Raw genomic sequence first — 20,261 nt, 5'->3', positions numbered from 1 at the left:
GCAGCCATGGCTGGCAGAGTGGAGAAGGGTCTGTCCATGAAGGTCGAAGGGGCCTTGCTCTGGTGGATGTGCCATGACATGAGATGGAAGGAGGTGGAGACAACACAGAGTGTGAAGAGGCCCGGGACCCCATGACCTTCACCAGGCAGGGGAGCGATGGGAGGTCCCTGAATGGCAGACTCAGCCGCCTCGAGGAGAGGACACCAGGCAGGGGAGTGAGGGAGGTCCTTGAACGGCAGACTCACCCGCTTCGAGGAGAGGACATGCCAGTGTGGAACCAGGCCCCAGGTGGCCGGGCTAACAGCACAGTCACTGTAGGGGGCAGGGCCCGGGCTTCGGAACCTCCTGTGGCAGTGACTGATGTGTGCCACCCTCCTCCCAGTTCCCGACAGGGGCATTGGTGGCGTTTGTCCTACACCCCGTGCCCTGCACCCCGAGGCACGGGCATACTTCACCAGAGGAATGACTTGATGGCCTCAGCCACACCTGGCCCTATCTAAATGTCAGGGCCCTGGGCCCGAGCCTGACACTGAGACACAGTGAGACTTTTGGGGAGACTTTTGGAGGGGGGAGTGTGCCCTGCATCTGGGTGGAATATAAATAATTTGTGGCCAGAGGGCAACGGTGATGGTTTTAAAACATGGCCCCAGGATCTGTGACACACCTCCGTGCGGGCGGGGAGACCCAGGCCCCGACTTGGATTTTGGCTCCGTGACTGCTTGGCCGGAAGGATGTGCGGGAAGCCACGCCACTTGGGCTCCCAGCCCAGCCCTCGAGAGGCCGGCGGTGTCTGGGTCTCGTCTTTCGGGCCCCTCGATGTTGGAACTCAATCACCATGTTGGGTGGAAGCTCACTCGGAGACGCCAGCCCCAGCAGGTGCCGCCGGCAGCAGACGAGCTGTGCCCACCCAGCCCTGCCCAAATGGTAGATTTGTGAGCAAAAGACGTGATTGTTGTTCTGAGCCACTGCGTGCCGGGGTGGCTTTTCTTGCAGCCAGAGATGACCGAGACAGAGGGTGGGAGACGGAGTCGGAGAGGGGCAGGGCCCCAGCCACGCCAGGCCCTGGGGGGCGAGGAAGCACCGAACTCCACAAGCCTCGCAGCAGGGGCCCAGGTCAGTGTGGAAGGCGCCAGCCGCTGCGTGTGCTTCTCTCCTCACAGAGAGAACGCCACTGCCTGGCGTGAGGCCAGCAGTTCACAAACGCCGTCTCACTCCTCACCACAGTCCCGGGAGGTCTCATGGAGCCCATTTTACAGACAGGGGAAACTGAGCTTGCAGTGTGAAATCCAGACGGGCGCAGGGAACCGCAGCTCCTTGCCTGGAATTGAGCCCTCAGAGGGAGCTGCTGGGAGCCAGGGCTGGAAAGGGTCTTGGACGTCACTTCGTCCATTTAACGGACGGAAGAACTGAGGCCCGGTGGGGGGTTGCTGGTGACCAGCCTGAGGCCTCTGGCCCCCAGCTCAGGGCTCTGCTGCTCCTGGGTACCTCCTCGTGCTGGCAGAACACATCTGCCCCCTCCTTGAGCCCAGAAGCAGCCCTGGGGGTCTCTTGGGCAGTGCAGGCCAAGGGGCAGTGTGTTCACCTCCCTGCCGTGCCCCGGGCCTCGGGAAGGACCAGCTCTGCCGCCTCTCCTCATGGCCACACGGCTGGTCAGTGAGACAGACGCTGCACTGGGGAAAGGGCTCTGCCGCCTCTCCTCAAGGACACTGAGAGTGAGACAGACACTGCATTGGGGAAAGGGACCATGGCCTTGGGACTCAGGCCAGGGCAGGCCTGGAAAGACGGACACCCCTGGGCCTCAGCATGGCTGTCCTGGGGCTGCAATCCACCCAGAATTGGGGACTGCCTCCCGCTGCTTCCCAGCCGGAACCTGGCGTGACCTGCTTGCTGTCCTTGCGCCAGGAGGGGGAGACACTGGGGCTGGAGCCCCCAGCTTCAGCTGCATCTCTGTGGCCCATACGTGGCACGTGGACAGAGGACACGGGCAGGACTGAGCTCCCCATGGGCTCCAGGGCCTCCAAGTCCCATCACCTCTGGGGTGTTTCAAGGAATCCCCACATTAGCCGCCCCAAAGTCACCGGGACACAGCCCCTTCCCCGGGGCCAGCCCTCTCCATCCCCCTCTCCCCACTGCATGAGCCTGGCCATCCACACATCTTCTCAGGAGAGCAGATGCTTCAAGGTGTAGGAGTGTGTAGGAGAGCCTGCTTTCAATAATGAGTTTCCTGGTAAACCGTCCCGGTAAACTGTTCCCTGAGGAGGGTGTGCCCCTATCCCACAGAACCCCCGACCCTGCCCTGCACACCTCCTCTCTGTGTGGCGGGGTGCGGGCATGAAGCCGGGCCTGCTGCTCACCACTGGCACCCTCCTACCCTCCCTCTGCTTCCTCGCCCCACAGGCTGAGACCCAAGGGCACCTGGCATGTGCTCCCCTGCCTGCGTCTCCTCCACAGCTGCCCGCCCCCTCTGTCTCCTCAGCCTGGCCCAGGGCACCCACTTCTCTCCTACCCCACTTCCCCAGCGGCCTTGGAATCTAGCCGTGGATGATGGGAAATAACGCTGCTGTCTATGGGAGCTCTCTGCATACTCATAGCCTCCCCGCCTCCCCCTGCTGCTTCGGGGCAGCCCATTGCGGGTGCTGGCCACAGAGGGACTCTGCAGTCTTGGGGCAAACTGGGCCTCAGAATCCTGGGTGGGAGAGACAGGGTCCCCAGGTTGGGAAGGTTGGTGTGGACGGTGACCCTGACTGTGCCTAGGGGGAGGGTTGGTGTGGAAGGTGACCCTGGCTGCGCACAGGGCCGGACCTCAGTGTCCACTCCCTCTGCAGGGGTCCCCGCAGGGCCTGCACAGGTCACACCCAGTGCTCCTCTGCTCCCAGCTCAAACACCTGTCCTTCAGGGAACCCTGCAGGGACTCCGCAGCACTCGCTCCTGTGGCTGTGTGAGCGACTGGCAGGCACCTGAGTGCACCCCGGGGGCCGAGTAGGCATGTGTCCGTGTGTGCGTGTGGGCGTGCGTCTGAATGCGCAGGTGTCCGCAGGGGTGAGGGCTGTGCTGTGTGCACGTGTGCAGTCAAGGGCTTCCCGCCTGTCTGTCCCCTTTAGTGTGTGGAGGTGCTGGGTGTGCACGTGGGTGGTTTGCAGGTCAGGTGGGTGTGGGGTCGGCAGGTGCGGTGCCTCTGGAGGCTGCAGGCGGCCGCCCTGCCCAGGTGGAGGCCGGGCCCCCTGGCCGGGTGAATGCTGCCACCTGGTGGCCAGGCGGGGGCTGTCCACATCCTGGATCTCCGGCCAAACAGTGGTTTCAGGCCCCACAGGAGGAGGGGTGAGTGGACAGGGGCAGGGCTCACTCCTGGCAGTCCCTGAGAAGGGACTCAGATGGCTCAGAGCAGCGGCCCTCCAATGTCAGCCCCCGAGGCTGGTGGGAGCGAGTGCCCAGCCCGTCCCAGAGCCGCTGACCCAAGTGGGGTGCCCTGGATGCTGCTGGCCTGGGCCCTGCCTGAGACACACTGCGCTGAACAGGAGCGAGTGTCCCAGACTGCAGACCTGGTGGGACCTCAAGAGTCTCCACCCATCAAGTCCATGGGACCTTTTCACACACCGAGCCCAGACAGGCAGCCCCGTGACCCACTGCTGCACCAACACCAACTTGGAGCCCCATGACCCACTGCTGCCCCAACACCAACTCAGAGCCCTGTGGGGGTGCAAGGTCCTTTCCATGCCCTTCCCTCCCACCCCCATCTACGGTCCTCCTGCGGAGCCTCCTCCCTGGGTATGAAGCCACCCGCTCACCGGCCAGGCATAGTCCCTGTGCCAGACCAGCACCTGTTCAGAAGGCCCCGCCTGGGGGTTGCGTCCGCTGGCTTCCCTGAGCCAGGCTCCTTGCACAGTGGGTGGGCAATGTGAGCAAACTGGGTGGGCAGATGGCTGCACCCCCACTCACCAGCCCCTCCTGCAGGCAGGGGCCCGGGGCGGGGAGGTGGTGGGGGTGGGTGGGCCACAGCCGCAGGTGAATTTCTCCTCTATCCAGGGAAGAGGGGCACCGTGTGCTTGGACAGAAGTGGTGAGACCCCGGTTAAGGTGTCTCATTTAGGAGCTCTGCTTCCCGTGGAAGAGGGGAGGAAAGCGAGGCTGGTGAGGCAGGGAGGGCTGGGGGCCTCCTCTGAGCAGCCTCCTCATCTGTCCAGTCGGGGGTCTACTCTGACCCACCCTCACTGGAGAGGGTCACTTGTCTCCTGGACACTGGGATCTTTGAGGGGCTCTGTAGGGCACAGGAGGCTGGGTGGGGAGGGTCTCCTTGTTCCACTCCTCCTGCGGCCCTGGCCCCTTCCCTGCGTCCCCCTCAATGGAGCCACTCTGCTCCCTGAGGACCCCATCCCAGAGCCAAGAAGTTTTGGAAACAGAGTGGGAGACTGAGGCAGTGCTGCTGACGGCCTCATGATCTTCGTGTGTTAACAAGCGGGAAGGTGTGGCTGCCCTGCTGGGAATCGTTTGTAAGATCCCACCCAGGTCCTGCTGGGGTCTAGAGCTCCCCATGCCCCCAGCCCCTGCAGCTGGCATGACGGTGTCCGACACCCACCCCGAGACCAGGGCTTTGAGGTCAGGTGCTGCCCTCCCCACGCTGGGTCCCTTCGCAGACGCCCTCACGGTGTGAGTTCCGCCAGCAACAAGCGGAAGGCGGGGGAGGCCCAGCGCCCACCTGGGGGAGGGGTGAAAGCTGACCAAGTCCATTGGCCAAGAAGATGAGAGGATGCCGTGATGGTCGGTGGCAGGTACTTCCACAGAACATTCCAGAAGACAGTCTCAGGAGAAGCTTGGAAGGGCACATGAGGGAGCAGGCTTTGAGGCAGGGACATGTGGACACCTTCAGGGACCAGAGTGTGGGAGAGAGGAGGGGACACAAGGCTGTGTCTCTGTGTAGGTGAGGGGGCCTGGCTTCCCAGCCTGGGAGGGCTGCGTCCTGGCGTGTGAAGGCTGGAAAACTCACACCAGACGGGTGCCTGGGGGGAGGCCCGAGGGTGGCAAAGCCCAGGCCCCACGCCCACTCTCCCTCAGCCCAGCCCCATCCCTCCCTGGGCTCCCTGGGCTGCTTCTGATGTGCGGGAGGGGCTCCAGGGCACCTCAGCCTCCCCTCTGTTCCTCCTGGGGGGCGAGAGGGGGGGCTCAGTGAGGATGGCCGGGGTGGGCTTGCCCCTTTCTGGAAAACCTGGCCACCCCTCACTGCTGAAGGGGTGGTGTGTTCCTCCTGGGGGGCGAGGGGTCCTCAGTGAGGATGGCCGGGGTGGGCCTGCCCCTTTCTGGAAAACCTGGCCACCCCTCACTGCTGAAGGGGTGGTGTGTTCCTCCTGGGGGGCAAGGAGGGTCCTCAGTGAGGATGGCTGGGGCGGGCTTGCCCCTTTCTGGGAAACCTGGCCACCCCCCACTGCTGCAGGGGTGTCACTGGGTCCTGCACGAGGCCCAGCAGCCCTGGCTGGGCACTTGGCCCACGGTGGCCCGAGAGTGGCAGCCGGCGCAGACACCCTGGGAGCCAAGTTCTGAGGCTCAGGGAGGTGCAGGCCAGGGTTGGGGGCCGGCGGGAGGACAGACGTCACGCAGCTGGAGGTTTTCTGCGAAAATAGTGGGAATATATTTGAAAAGACAAGTCACTATGATGTTTACAGTACAACCTCAGGGCCCCTCCGCTCTTGGTTTACGACACTCCGGAGGCAGGAGGCATTTTGAATGGCCCACAACACCTTCCAGAGAGGCGGTCTGGGCCTGATTTGGTCTCTTTCAAATATCAAAATAAAAACTTTTGACATACACATTGCACCCAAGGTAAAAACTAAACAATAGAGCAAAACAAACCATGGATCTTCAAGATTCTTACGGAGAGAAGGAAGCCCTCTCACCCTTCGACCCACCTTCACAGGCACGACTCTGTGAGAGGACAGGTGCGTCCCGGGCCTGGGTCAGGTCAGTGCACGAGGCTGCCCTGGCCGGGGCAGCAGCTCTGCAGCCCCAGCCCTGAGCATCCCCGTCTGGCAGCACAGACCTCGGGCTTGCAGCCCGGCAGGGGAGGCAGGGAGAGCGCCGCCACGCGGGTGCCCGTGCCCTCGATGCAGCCATGGTGGGGCCTCCCTGACCCCGTCTGTCCCACCCAATACCCCCATTAAAAAAAAAAAAATCAAGGAAGCCTGTATTCACATTACAACACGAAAATAGCACCAGAAACTTCAGAGTAACATTGCAGATAGGTGGAGCCCAGAGCTCCGTGCAGCAGGGAGGCTCTAGAGGGCGGCCATGGAGGCTGGGGGGGAACGGGGAGGGCCCGCGGGAGCTGGCACAGGGGCGGTTTCTTCCCAGTTCCATACGGGAACCCAGTTCCCAGCGTCAAGGTGCGCTAGAGATGGGCTTTTCTCCCGCAGCGCAAATGGAGGCTGGCATGAACCTGTGGTCAGAGGGAGGAGGCATGACCCTGTGGTCAGAGGGAGGAGGCCTGTTGTGCTCTTGGGGGACCAGGCGGCTCAGAAGCAACCCTTCTAAGTAGTGAGCACTGCCTTCCCCCACGTGGTTTCTAAGGTCACTTTGGAATTCCAGCAACAGCAGCAAGACTAAGAGGGAACCTGCCACCATCCCACGGCTGCCTTAACTTACTTCCCTTCTCCATGTGGGGAACGGGAGGCTGTGCAAATCTCCAAACATTGGCTTCTATGGTGTTGGTGTCCACAGGGTGCAGGGGTGTGGGTTGGGGGGATGGGCTGCTGTCTCTTCAAGTACTTGGTACCAAGAAAACAGCTGTGTGGACTCAAAAGGGCTGCAGTGGCCCCGTCTTTCACCCCCAGCCTTCCAGCAAGAAAGGGAATGCTGCCCACCCTGGGCCCTGTTTAAAGCATCACCACCTCAGCGCTGACATCAAGGCCTGAGCAGTTGCACAAGAAGTCAAGTGGCCACAGAGTGGACCATCTCAGGGAGCTGGAGCTGGCCAAGGAGGCAGGCCTAGACAGGAACCCCCAGCTCTGCTCCCAGGCTCTTGCTCCTAGAAATTACTCAGAAGCATCTTTCTTTAAAGGGATTTTGAAGCCAGTTAGTCTCTGCCCGAAGAGCTGGCTGAGGAGGTCACTCTGGGCCTCGGCGGTCCGGTGGGTGTGCGGCTCGGCAGGTTCAGCACCGTGGACAGCTGTGCCCCTCTTGGGGGGCCTGAGCAGGGGTCTCCCCTGGGGGAAGGCCTTGCCCAGTCTGTCCTTCCTGTGTGTGTGGCCCGGCTCTGCCTTCCGCTGCTCTGACGGTGGCGGCCTGGGTTTGTTCTGGCTGTTGGGCTTGGGCTTGGTTGGGAGCACACGGCTGGGAGTTGCCTGCTTCCGAGGGGTCCGGGGGGGCTTGTCAGGGGCCGAGGGGGCTCTCCCGAAGCTCCCCACACTTTCACTCCTGGTTGGCCCTGGGACCTGGCCCTTTCTCCTCTTCATGCTGCTTTCTCCCTTCTCCTTGGGACCTGGGCTCCCGTGGGGCCCCTGCTCACCAGCTTCCCTTGTTCCCTTGGTGCAGGTTTTGGCCTGGGCTCGAGGGGGGAGCCTGTCTGGTGCAGGGCTCCGGCTGGGGAAGCTGGGCTTGGCTGGGGTGGTGGCTGTCTCGCTCTGGAGCTGCCCGCTGGCTGGCTGGGGCTGGCTGCCACCTCCTGTCTTGGTGCCGGGGCAAGGGCTTCCACTGCCCTGGGAGCTGGGGCCTGGTTTGGCTTTGGGGGTGGCGGGCTTCATCCCATTCTCTGTGCCACGGGCCAGCTCCCCGGGTGCCAGGCTCCCCACCGCCTTCCTCGGGTGCACTGGGAACTTGAGTGCTTTGCTGGGGGTGGATGCTGCCGACCTGTCCTTTGATGAGCTCTGGCAGCCCGCAGGCTTGGTGGCACTGCCCTTGTGGAAGGCGCCGCCGGGCCCCCCCTCAGACACCATGTGGCTTGAGGACACCTCCTTCTCTTTCTGAAGCAGGGTGTGGTCTTCCTGGAAATGGTCAGGGGTACATCTGCCACGGGCACCCGGGGCCCTGCGTTTCCCTGAGAACAGGAGAGGGGCCCTCTTTCCCTCTGCATCTTGGCTTCTGGCTCCCGGCCGCGGCACAGATGCCCCCAGAGGGAGAGCTTGCTGGAGAAGAGGCCCGGGGCTGCCTGGGGAAGCCTCGTTCTCTGGCCTCTCCAGGGCTCCCTCCAGCACGCAGTCCCCTCTGCCATCAGCCAAGGCAGCTGGGAAGGGAGACAGAGACGGCGGGGGACACTCCTGGTGGTTGGATGGCAGATCACAACCCCTGATCGGGTGGGTCACGGGGTCTACAGGCCTCTCCAGGGTCTCGGGCCATCCCTTGGTGGTGCTGGGAGCCACCTCCGAGCACAGGTGGAGCAGGGCTGGGAGGGAGCCCTCACTCAGGATGGGGCTGCTTCCCCGGGGAAGAGGCCTGTCCTCGCTGGGCCCAGGGGCGCTGCCGGGCATGGCCACCCTGCGCCGTTTGCTGGGCAGTGTGCCCTCGAGGGCCCGGGCCTTCTGTCCCGGCGCTCCCGGCCTCCGCACGCCGCGGAACGTGAAGGGCTGCCGCCCCCTCCTGAGGTGCTTGTCCATGTGGCGGTCGAACTGCTCCTTCTTGGCGAAGGTGTAGTTGCAGGAGCTGCAGGCGAAGGACTTCTTGATGATGCGCATAACCGTGGCGCAGAGCTCGCAGGCATACAGCGGCGTGTGCTGCAGCTCCGGCCGCTCCCGCAGCCCGTGCGCCCCGCCCAGGTGTGCCAGCAGCTCCCCGTGCTCGGGGTAGACCCGGGGGCACCGGGGACACAGGTAGACGCGCTGCGGGCTGTGCACCGCCAGGTGGCGCTGCAGCTTGAAGGGCTTGGGGAAGCGCTTCCCGCAGTGGTGGCAGTCGCGGGAGGGGTCCTTGCAGGCCTCGTGCACCGGGGTGGCTTGCAGAAGGGGCTCCCCGCCGGCCCAGGGGTCGGGGGACGGGCCGGGGGTCGTCTTGGGGGGGCCCGGGCTGCCGGCGTCAGCCAGGGCGTTGGCGGAGGCGCCGTCTGGTGTCGCGGCCCCGTCTGGGTTGCTGGGGGTGCTGCGCGCTCGGGGTTTCGCCCTCTCGCCCGGGCTCTCTTTCCTGGCTTCTCCCTCTTGCCCGCACGGGTCTCCCGGGCTCCCGGCGGCCTTGCCGGCGGAGCGCTTGCCCCTGTGGTGTTTGGGCGCGGGTTCCATGATGCTGTTCAGAAGGTGGGCGATGGCGCTGCTGCCCTCCAGGCCTCCGGACGGGTCCCCCAAGGACCTCCGCGCCTGCCCCCTGCGGGCGAAGCGGGCCGCGTGCTCACGCAGGTGCTCGTTGTACATCCAGACGTCGGCCACCTCCTTCAGGCACATGCCGCACGCCCAGGGCCCCGCCTTGCTCTGCGCGTGCCTCTCCTGCAGGTGGCCCCGCAGCAGCTCCCGCGAGCCGAACCTGCGCTCCACGCACATGTAGCAGGTGGGCGGCGGCGCGGGCGTGTGGGCCAGCTTGTGCAGGTCCAGCTCGCCCAGGCTGCGGAAGCGCTGGAAGCACACTCTGCACTTGTAGGAGGCCCGCTTGCCCTTGGCCGGCCGGCCTCTGCCTTGGGCCCTCCCTGCCCCTGCAGCCTCCTCTGTCCTTCGGCTCTGTGGCCCCTGTGAGCTCGCCGTGGCCTCGAAGTCTAAGAAGCTGGGGCCGGGGAGACCCACGGGGTCTTCAAAGGGTCCCAGAAAGCACAGGTCTTGCATCTCAAACTTGGTGCTGAGCACCTCAAAGTCCGCGGCACGGAGCGGCAGCAGGTGGGTGTTCCCGGGAAGCCCACCGTCACAGCGTTCTCTCTCCAGGCTGGGGGGCTCGGGGCTCACATCTCCGAGAGAAGAGGAGGAGTCATCGGCAGGGGCCGGCAGCTCCAGGCCTCGCCAAGACGCTGGGACCATGTGCAGCTCAGGAATGGCCTCGGGCCGATCGTCCTCGGGGCAGTGGGAGGGCAGCTTCTCTGCACCGGTTTCCCTGCTGGACTCCAGGGCCCACAGGCTGAGGCCGGGGGCCCAGGGGTCAATGCCAGGCACCCTGCTGTTGAGGAACCCATCCAGGAGGAAGGACTCGGGCAGACCTGCGGGATCCTCGTCCTCCCACGGGTCCTCATGGCAGAGGCAGAGGGAGCCGGAGTCGCTGAGGTCCGTGGGCAGGCGGGCTGGGCCCAGCGTGGGGCCACCGCCCTCCTCAAAGCTGGGCTGGGTTGGCAGCGAGCGCACCGGCTTCTCACAGCGCTTCCCATAGACACGCGGGTTCCTCTTTCGAGTCAAGCGGCCGCCTGGAGGGAAGAGCTGGGAGAAAGAGACCTCATCATCAAACAAGCTTGGAGGATCTTTGGCATTGGAGCCGGAGCCGGAGGCATCAGGAGTGGGGGCCTCAGGCCCCTGGACTCCACCCTGGGTGTCTGGGTTGTCCGGGAGGCCCTGGAGGCAGCTGCTGGTGGTGCTGTCCGCCGGAGAGCTGGAAGTCTCGGGAAAACCCAGGGGGCCCAAGGGGGTCGTGTTCTCCTCCCAGATGCCTTCCTCTGATCGGCTGTGGGCCCCGCTGCTGTCCTCCGCAGGCTCGCTCCCAGACTCTTTGCACACACCCAATGCCTTGGTCTCTCTTGGTCCCCAGAACCCCCTTGCCGAGGCTCCCTTCTGCCCAGCTGGCTGTTCCCCCAGAGCTGCACCGTCCATCCTCCCTGGACACAGCATCCGATCTCCAGGGGGCTTCTGGGCCCCAGTCTCCCCTGCACACAGAGCCTCCAGGTCAGTCTCTGCTGCACCCTCCATCACCCCAGGTCCCGGAGTGGCCAAGCGAGGCGGCTGCTCCCCGTCAGCCTCAGGCCCTCCTTCCACAGAGAGGCAGTGGCTCGGAGGGGCGGCGTAACTGGCCATCGCAGGGGATGGTCTGGAGCCGCGCCCATCTGAAATCACATCAGGAGATAGTGGAAGAGCGCTCTCCTCCCGGAGCCTTCTCCCTCTCGGCTTTCCCCTTTTCTTATTTGACTTCCCCTCTGAGTGGCTAGGAGAGTCCACGGTGGGCTCTCGGCGCCACCTCCGGCCTTCTCTTTTCTCTGCCTGTTTGGGATGGAGCTCATCTTCCCTGGCCTGGTCAGGTGTGGGCTTGGAGGCCGGAGTCTTCACATCTACCTCATGCTCAGTAGGGCTTGGAGGGTGCAGCTGCTGGCTGTGTGGGGAGCCCGGTGTTCTGAGAACCTCCTTTGAGCCCTGGGCAGGCGGTGGCTGGGTGACATGGCTGGGGTCTCCCCGCGAGTGATTTGGTCTCTCCTTCCCAGGCACCTTGTGGCTTTTCTTCCTGGGGGGCTGGCACTTTTGGGCTAGGGGCTCTAGAGGCTGCTGAGCAGGCAAGGCCTCTGGGCTCAGCTCCGCGGGGGCTCCCGGGTGTGGCCGGTGCTTCCTGGCCTTGTGCCGGCTCAGGCCCGGCCCGGAGCGGAAAGAGGCTGCGCAGACCTCACAGGTCACAGGCCCATGTGGAGCGTGGCCCTTCCACTGGCCGTTCTCTGTAGATGCAGGCTTCTTTTTATAGCCACGGGGCCTCTGTTTGAGGTCTTGGGGGCTGAGGGGGTCCCCCTGAGGAGTCTGGTGGGAGGCATTTCTGTGGCTTTGGGGGGAGTCAGACTGGAAGTCACTGGCTGTGCTGCTTGGAGCTGTGGTTCTTCCCAAGCACAGTCCCGTGGAAGGGCAGGTGACCCTGGGCATCTTGGTAACACCAGAGCGCCCGGTCTCAGGGGTCCCTGGGTCCTCCGGCTCCTTGCTGCTGGTCCCCATCTCACCTTCCAAGCAGGCGGGGGAGTCTGGCCCTGCACCCTGTAGCGTGGGAGGCTCAGTGGGCACAGCTGTGACAGCCTGGCCCTCCCTGTGTCCGAGGCGGGCAGTATTGCTTGGAGAATATGAGGAGTGGCCCGTGGGCATCCTGTCAGGGTTGGTGTGGGGCGGGGCTCCCCTGCTCTGGGGGTCTGGCCCTGGGAGTCCCCTGCCTGCCTGTGCCTCATCTTCGGTGGGAGTGCTGGACAGGCCTGCAGCCCTGACGATCACGCTGGGGGAGACGGCCCCCGCCAGGGGAGGAGAGGTGGCCCGGCCAGGAGACTCCCACAGCTTCTCTTTTCTGGAATCCTCTGGAATTCTTAAAGTGTTGTCTTTGGGGCTGTCCCCACCGTGAGTGCAGGTTACAGCACTGACGGAGCCAGGATGCCAGGAGGACGGGTCTTCCAGGGGGCTGCCCTCCCCCTGGAGAAGGCAACGAGCCAGGGCTTCCTTGGGATCGCAGGGGCTTGTTGTCAAGGACAGGGGAGCCATTGGGGAATCCTCAGCCCCAGCAGTATCTGTTGTGGCTCGGACACCATCTGCCTCTTCCAGAGGTGCCCAGGCAGGAGAACAGGCCAGCAGGTGCTGGGGGCCGGGAGGGTCCTTGCAGGATGGAGATGCTGGCAGCTGCCCCCCCAGCCCACCTTGGGCCCTGGTGGCACTGGAAGGCGAGGTAAGTGGGTCTTCATGGGGCAGGGGCCCAAGGCTGCAGGGCATGCGGGTGGCTGAAGTGGGTGAGGGGGCACAGGCAGCCAGGTCTCCGACAGAGGGTGCTGGGCTATCCCCTGTGGCCAGCGGCGGCTTGTTCAGGCTTGGGCTGGACGCCCTTTCTGGAGTCCGGCCCTCAGATCCATTTCGGGTGTGGGCTGCTGTCAAGGCCAGCGCCAGGGACTCCCTATCAGGGGACGGAGGGCTTGGGGTGGGCTGGGCCTCCTCCTGAAGGCTCATGGCTGTCCTGCTTCCCTTGCGTTTCTCTAGCAGGACTGCACCCTCGGCGGGGCTGGCCAGCGCTGTTTTGGGACTGGCATTGACTGAGGCATGGTTGTCCGTCCCCACTGGGCTCACCCCGTTCTCTGGCTGAAGCCAGTTGGCTGTGCCTTGGCCCTGGGTTTTCTCAGCTTGGCCAAGCAAGCCCCGATGTCCATCTGCCTGCAGCCCCAGCTGATGTCCGGCCACTGCAGGGAGAGTTGTCACCTGCACACCCCCTGGGGAGCCCTGGGCGGGGCCACAGGCCACCTTCCCTCTTTCCACAGTGCCCCCTTCCAGACCTGAGGGGTTCACTCGTGGAGGGCTCTGGGCAGCAGGTGTTAGCTTCTGCAAGCCCAGGATGCCATCTTTACTCTCAGCCACTCCAGGCCCTGGGAGCTGAAGCTGACATATGGGGGGGCTCAAAGCTGGGTCCTGGGACCTCCTGCTGGGGTGGGTGTTGGACACACAGGCAGGACTTGGCACAGGGACCAACCAAGCCTCCCTGCCCTGGGGGGCAGTCAGTGAGGAGGCCCCCGCCGGTGCAAACTCATTACCCTCAAAGCCAGGCCTCCCTGCTGTGGGGTGGAGGTGCCCACCTGCTCTGCCTGCAGAATGTCCCTGGGCAGCATGGCTGGGACTGGCACCAAAAGGCCAGGTGGCATCCAGAGGTGGAGCCCCGTCACCCTGAAATGCCAAGTCAGGGGCCAGATGGACAGCAGGGCTGCCAAAAGCTTCTGGAGCAGGGGCCTCTCGGTGGGGCTGGTCTGCTGTGCCGGGTTCTGGGAGGAACCCTCCTCTCTGTGCAGCGGCCTCTTGGTGGGGCTTGTCTGCTGTGCCCAGTTCTGGGAGGAACCCTTCTCTCTGTTCACAGGGAAGCGCCTGCAGGGAGTCTTCACTTTCTTGTGAGCTGGCGGCCTCCTTATTCTTAGGAAATGAAAGTTCCTGGTCGGGGATGCACTTCACTAAACTCCCGGCATCCAGCTGTGGCCCGGGCTGCTTGCTGGGGTCAGGCAGGCAGACATCTGTGGGGGGCCCGCTGTCTCCTTCTGCCTGGCAAAGTCCAGTCTTGGAGGCTCCGGCTTTCTGCACCGGCTGAAACTGGAAGTTGGCTCCCCTGGGACTGAAAGGAGCCCCAGAAACCAGGTCTTCCTGGGCACAGGAGAGAAGGGCTGCGTCTCTCGGATGGAAGGAGGCTGGGCAGGGCCACGTCCCCCTGGGCCGCCCCTGAACCGTTTCCACGGTGGCCACAGCCGATGCTGCACCATCCGGATGTGCAGTGGGTTCCCCAACGCACGTGAGCTCAGCTGCCGAGAACGTGTCCTTGTGGGGTGCAGTGGCCTGGCAGGTGCGCCGTTGGGAGGGTGGCTCTGTGCCTGTGCCCAGCTCCATCCTGCCCACAGACTCAGCTTCTCCGAGCTCTCTCGGGGCCCCATGTGTGTCTTTGCTCCTTTGCAGCTGACTTTCTAATTCGGTGACCAATTTCTGGATCTCCAGTTCGTCCTCGGACAGGTGACTCATAAGAGCAACACTACATCCACTCCCCTTCCCAGGCAAAGACGGGGCGGCGCCGGGAGCCACTGTCTGTTCAGGGGGACACGTCTTACTGAGCACCTTTCCCCCCGAGAGATCAGGAAAATGGCTAGGCAGCATCGGGGATACTTCCTCAAGCAGCAAAAAAGAGGGGTACGGTGGATCTGATGGCACCGTCTTCTGGGGAGGGTCGGCACATGCGAACGGCAGCCGGGAGTCCCTGTTTGCAGACAGGCTGCCATAGAGGGGCGGGTCGAATCTGTCCACCGGCAGGTCTGGGAAGAGGGATGTGGACTCCAAGGTCAGTGGCGATGCAGCTCTACCTGGCTCTGTCTCAGCCGTGCCAGGTGGGCTCCTCGGCAGCTGTGGCTCAAGGGAACCGGCATCCTCGCCTTCCTGGCAAAGGCAGGAGCTGCTGGCCGGCGGGGCATCCCTGGCTGAGGGCTTGGGGTGCAGTTCTTCCAGGAAACAGCCAGCCAGATCTTTGGGTCCGAGGAACAACTCACTGTGGGGGCTGCTGTAGGGCTGAGGCCCGTTTTTGGCAACTGGAACCCCCAAGGGGTCTCCGTTAAAACCAGCAGGGTCACAGCCAAAACTGGAGATCTCTGAAGACGGAACACTGGGTTTGGGGCAGGCGGTACTTGAAGGGTTAGCCATGGGTGCCAGAAATTCTCCAGGCTGGTGGGCAGGGGGGTCCTCACTGTTGTGGGAGACCGGGGCCTGTGTGCACCCAGGACCACCCAGCAGGCTGCCCACACCTGGCGTTGGCGAGCTTCCCTGGGGCGCCGTGTTGGCGAGGCTTCCCGATAGCTTGGGGGTGCGGGTGTCATGTCTGCTGGGCTGCGGCTGCTCTGGCGTCAGGAGACGGGGGCTTGCTCCCATTTCTCCCACACAGGCGTCTGGAGGAGAACGCAAAGCCTCTGTGAATTCTGTGCTGTCCGGGGCTGACTTTTTGGCAATTTCAGGCTCCTTGGCCTCCTGGGGGAAGTCCAGCGACGGGCGGGTTTCCTCTGAGGTCTCGGTGTTGGTGGGGACCTGCGGGGGATCCTTGGGGGCCACTGAGGGGCGATCAGCACACTTGGGGCCTCTCTCCCTGGCGGCTGCTCCCGCCTCTAGGCTTCGAGATGGGCCATGGGCCTGAGGGCTCCTGCGGGGGCCGGGGCGACGCCTGCCCGGCTCCTCGGGGTTCGTGGGGGCTCTGTCCCCGCCGGCTTCCTGCCTCACTGCCTTCCGGGGTTTCTGTTGCTGCTCATCCTCTCTGGGACCCTGGGTCAAGTCCATTTCCTTTCTCTTCTCGCCTCGGCACCGCCGGCCTCTGAAGCCGGGGCCCCGCTGCGGAGGCTGCTCGTCCTCCTCGGACTCCGAGGCGAAGTCGTACTCGCGGAGCCTGCGGTCCTCAGCTCGGGGCTGGGGCCTCTCCGCCTTCAGGGAGCCGCGCCTGTCCACCCGCCGCCCCAGCCGCCGGTAGCGCTTGTTCTTCTGCTGCACGATTTTCAGGATGAGCTCCTTGCCCCAGGTGCCGCCCCGAGCCTTCCTCTTCCTGGGGTCCTTCCTGGGGGGCAGCCGGAGGCGCTGGGAGCTCCGGGTCTCCTCCGAGAGGGCGGTGGCTCTCGGGACCTGGGGGGCGGGGTCTGCACAGCTCTGGGGGGCCTGAGTTCTAGGGCCCCGGGGGCGGGGTGCGGGCTGCTCCCCGAGACTGCCCTTCCTCCTGGGCCTCAGGCCGGAGGCTCTGCTGCCGCCGCCCGACCCCGACCCCTCTGCTGCGCCGCCCGACCCCGACCCCTCTGCTGCGCCGCCCGTGCCCAGATCCTTCCGGAACAGCTTCAACTGCTTCCCTCTCCTCTGCTGCCTGCCCTGGCTGGGCGCATCCGCCTCGATGGGGGCCAGACCCAGGGAACGCGTTTTGGGCCTCCCTCGGGCTGGGCAGCCCCTGTCCCCAGGGCGGGGGGTTTGGGGGTCCGGCGTGGCTGCTGGGAGCGGGGGCAGAGCTTTGTTCTCCGGAGTCACCCCCGCCTTGGTCTTAAGGGGCTGTCCAGTGCTGGGACCTCTGGGGCCAGAAGGCTCCTCGTCCGCGAAGACGTCGATGAAGCTGCTGTCGATCTCGGGGTTGTCCGACTGGTACTCCATGCCGTTGAGCGCCTCGGTGATGAGGCTGTCCAGCTTGGCGTCATCCTCCATGTCCAGGTCCGAGGCAGGGAGCGGGAAGGGGGTGGCGGCCAGGCTGGGCAAGAAGCCGGTCCTCAGGGGGTCGTCTTTGCCCTCGGCCTGGGCGTCCCCAGCTAACAGGAAGGTCTTCGTGTGGTTGAGCAGGCCTGGATGTGCGTCGGCAGGGACTTTGGGGGCAGCGGTGGGAGAGGGGAGCCCAGGGGGGCCTGGAGACCGCTGGTGGCCATCCTTGGCCCTGGCCAGGAGCAGGCCACAGAACTGCCGGTGCGCCAAGAAAGCCGCCAGGCTGCTGTAGTTGCGGTCACACTGCCTGCAGGTCAGCAGCACGTCCAGCTGGTCCAGGCTGGCGCTGCTGAGGGAGAAGTGGTGTGTGGGGTACGGGGGCGGCGCGCGGGGGAAGCCCTGCAGCCCTCCCCGACCCACCTCGGGGCCGTTGTGGGAGAATGGGGTCTCCTCCAGGCACCGGAAGGCACCCTCGGCTCCCAGCCCATCTGCAGGAAAAGGAAAGGCCTTGGCTGGCTCTGGCTGGTAGTGGGTGGGGAGGGAGTGGGGGGGCTCCGGGGACGGGAAGGGGCTGCCCGTCTCCTGGGGGTGAGTAGGTGGGTGGAAGAAGGCCGAGGGCCCAAGGGAGCCGGGGAGCTGGCTTTCCTCTGAGCTGGGGTTGGCCGGGCTGCTGGACATTGGCGACAGGGAAGAGCAGGTGCTGCCGGCCGTGTTGGTGGCTGGTGACGGCAGCGGGGACTCGCTGGGGGAGGCTCCTACTACCCTCGGTGGGGGCAGGCTGGGTGTCCCGTGGGGTGAAACCTGGGGCTGGGCCACCCTGAAGAACAGGGGCTGAGCCCCAGGGTCTGTCATTCCGTTGTAGGTGAACAGTGCTGGGGAGCCGCCCTGGCTGCTTCTCACGGCTGGCAGCTTCTCTCTGGGTCCTGGTGTCTTGCCAGCAGTGCCCAGGGCTCCTTGGCTGCCCCCCTGCCACTCGGGGGCCCCCGCGGGGAAAGGCAGCCGGCTCAGCATCTCCATTCCGTGGGGACTTGGCCCGGCGGTCGGCAGCACCTGGGGCCAAGGCAGGGGGGCACTCTGGGGGAGGCAGAGCCGCTGGCCTGGGCTGGGCTGGCCGTTAAAGAACATACTCCTGGTGGCAGCCAGGGGGCCCCCAGGAGGTGTGGGGTAAGGGGCTGCTGTGAGGTCCCATAGCTGGGGCAGCCTGGCGGGTGGGGGCCCTGGGGCAGCCAGCTCAGTGTCCAGAGGCCCCGGGCTGGTATCCACCCCGCTGGCTCCGTACGCCTGCCCTGGAAAGTGCCTCTGGGGTAGGGAGCTAGGGGGCCCTCTTGTGCTCCCCGGCCCATCCTGGGCTGAGGGTGGTCTTTCGGGAAGGATTTTGGTCAGGCTCTTGTGCAAACTGTCAGAGAAGGGTCTCGGGGCCGAGTGAGCAGCTCCAGGGGGAGAGAGGGCACCACTGAGGTCGCTGTGGGGGTTCAGGCCACCTGGCTGGCCCTGGTAGCAGGGCAGGGGTGAGGGTGCAGGCTGGGTGGGCAGTGGGTAGGCAGGGCCCGTGCCCACGGCCTCCTCCGGCCACGCTCCCTGGGGCTGATGGAAGGCAAACACCAGTGGCCCGTCGGTGAATGCGTGCCCAGCCACATCCGCAGGGAAGGGTTTTGTGCTGGCCCCATGCAGTGCTGGGAAAGGGAAGTGGAAGGAAACTCCCCTGGGGCTGCCGCCGGGCCTGCTGCCTTTGGAAACGGGTTCCGGCTCGGCGGGGGGAACCCCGAAATTAGCACCTGGGAAGCTATTCTCAGCAGCGGGAGGCCAGGAGTCGGTCCCACTGGCCTGGAATTCGGGATAGGAACTGGGCTGGAGGGGGCTGGTGCCCCTGCTCTGGGGGGGCCCTGGGGCTGGGGGCCTGGGGGTGGCGCTTGGTGAGGTATAGTTGGTGGAGGTAAAGCTGGAGGGTGTCTCCTGGAAGCACCTGTGGAAGCCAAGCTCTTCGGCGGCGGGTTGGGCCTCAGTCTTTGGGAGGCCCGGCCTCAGTGGAGCTCCAGTCCCAGGGCCCTGGGGGGCGTCCGCCTCAGGGAGCTGGGCAGCCTCCAGCTGTGGGTTCTCTGGTGTCTCGTCCAGGGTGGGCTTGGTCCTCGAGCTGGCGATGCTCAGACTGTAGCGCTGCGGGGGGCTGCCCTCTGCCCTGCCCGCCAGCCTTGAGGGAGCCTGCAAGGGGCTTCTCCCCGGTGGGGTCTGGGGGCTTCCCCCCTTCCCAGGGGTGCTGCTTGGGGCCTGGCCTCTCAGGGGTGGGGGCTCGAGCTCCCCATCCCTGGCCTGCCTTGGCTGGGCCTCGGGGAGCTCCATGGCCTGGGCTCGGCCGCCAGCCTCCCTGGCACCCTTGGTGGTCCTGGTAGCTGGGGTGTTGTCCTCCAGTGGGGGCTGGGAGGGGCGCCCCAGGCTGCTGGCAACTTGGCGGGGCTGCAGGTCTCCAGTCATGGTGGGGGGCGGCGCTCCTCGGGGGCGCTCCCCAGGCATGGCCCCTCCGTCCTGGCGCTAGGACAACGCAGCTATCCGAGGGGGGCCCCGCGGAATGGGCCGGACGGCCATCCTCAGCCCTCGATGGGCCCCAGGGAAGCCTGCGCTCATGGTCCTGAGTGGAGCCTGGAAGGAAAGGTCACAGGTGAGTGGGGCAGAGGAGCTGGGTGGCCCTCGCCTAGATAGGGAGCTTCCAGGCTCTCCATGCGGGTGTGGCCGGGCCAGAAGCAGAAGAGGCTGCGTGCAGCCGTCACAGAAGCTCTGAGCTTAGAAGGGATGCTCGGCTCAGCCCCTACCTAGAAGCAGGAAGGGAGAGGGCATCCCGCCAGATGGAGCAGGGACCCTTCCCCGTCTCAGGGAGAAGAGGGGCGGTGGAGCGCAGAGAGCGAGTGGAGGGGGGAGGGAGGGGGGAGCTTTCTGGGGTATGAGAAGGCCACTTACAGCCTCAGAGCAGTCCTTGGCCAGGCTGTGGAGAGGACAGGCCCCTGTGTGGGGCACAAGCTCCCAGCCTGCAGGAACTGCCCCAGGGCAGGGTCCTGGCAGCGTCCAGGAGGGCCCAGGTGGATGCCTACACCTGCCATGGGGAGGGCCTTCAGGCAGGAGGCTGCGTTGCAGGAAATAGGGGACTGAGGCAGCAGAAGCTCAACCTGAACCACTCAGGGCCTGGGCGGCTGGTTCCAAGCGGGGCCTCCCCTGCCATCAGCCAGGGTCTCCGTGCCACCAGGCCTTACAGGGTAACCTCCAGATCCTGCTCCGGGAAGCCCCCAGCCTCCGGACGGTGCCGGCTCCCATTCTGGCACATGCCAGATGTAGCAGGAGCCGCTTGCCCAGAGGAGCCTGCCCCTTGCTCACCCAGGGCTGGCTTCACACTGATCATGTCTGTTCTTATGTCATGACATATGGGACTGTCCTCTGTGCGGACAGGACTCAGACCCGAGCCATGGGCTGTGGCCACGAGGGGTGCAGGCCGTTAGGTGTGGGGGCCCCTTCTGACCTGCCCAGCAGGGACTGGGCGTCCTTTACACAGGAGAGCGAGGCAGGGCTCAGCCCTTGCGGGCATCCTCGTTACCACTGACCCCTGGGTCCTCATGGCAGGCCCTGAGAGGCAGATGACTTGGCCAGAGTCACACAGCCAGCAGCAGAGCAGCTGCGAGCTGAAGGGACAGGCCTCAGGCCTGGAGTGCTCTCAGAGACCCTGCTGCCTCTGTGGAGGGGGGGTGCCTCCTGAGGTCACAGGACCCTCCCACCGGCCTGAGCTAGTGGTGTC

At 65.2% G+C, this 20,261-nt stretch overlaps 1 protein-coding gene across 1 annotated transcript in view; it reads right to left on the bottom strand.

Moving 5' to 3' along the window:
• Positions 1-5,595: 5,595 nt before the first annotated feature.
• Positions 5,596-20,261, bottom strand: part of ZNF469 (zinc finger protein 469) — a 57,552-nt gene continuing 42,886 nt past the window's right edge. Inside the window, exon 3 of the mRNA XM_063654188.1 lies at positions 5,596-19,120. Coding sequence (XP_063510258.1) covers positions 7,019-18,994 — 11,976 coding nt within the window. The 5' untranslated portion in view covers positions 18,995-19,120 and the 3' untranslated portion in view covers positions 5,596-7,018. The remainder of the gene's footprint in view (positions 19,121-20,261) is intronic.

Source organism: Pongo pygmaeus, chromosome 18, assembly GCF_028885625.2.
Source record: "Pongo pygmaeus isolate AG05252 chromosome 18, NHGRI_mPonPyg2-v2.0_pri, whole genome shotgun sequence".
Lineage (NCBI taxonomy): Eukaryota > Metazoa > Chordata > Mammalia > Primates > Hominidae > Pongo > Pongo pygmaeus.
This window is presented reverse-complemented; position numbering and strand designations above follow the sequence as displayed.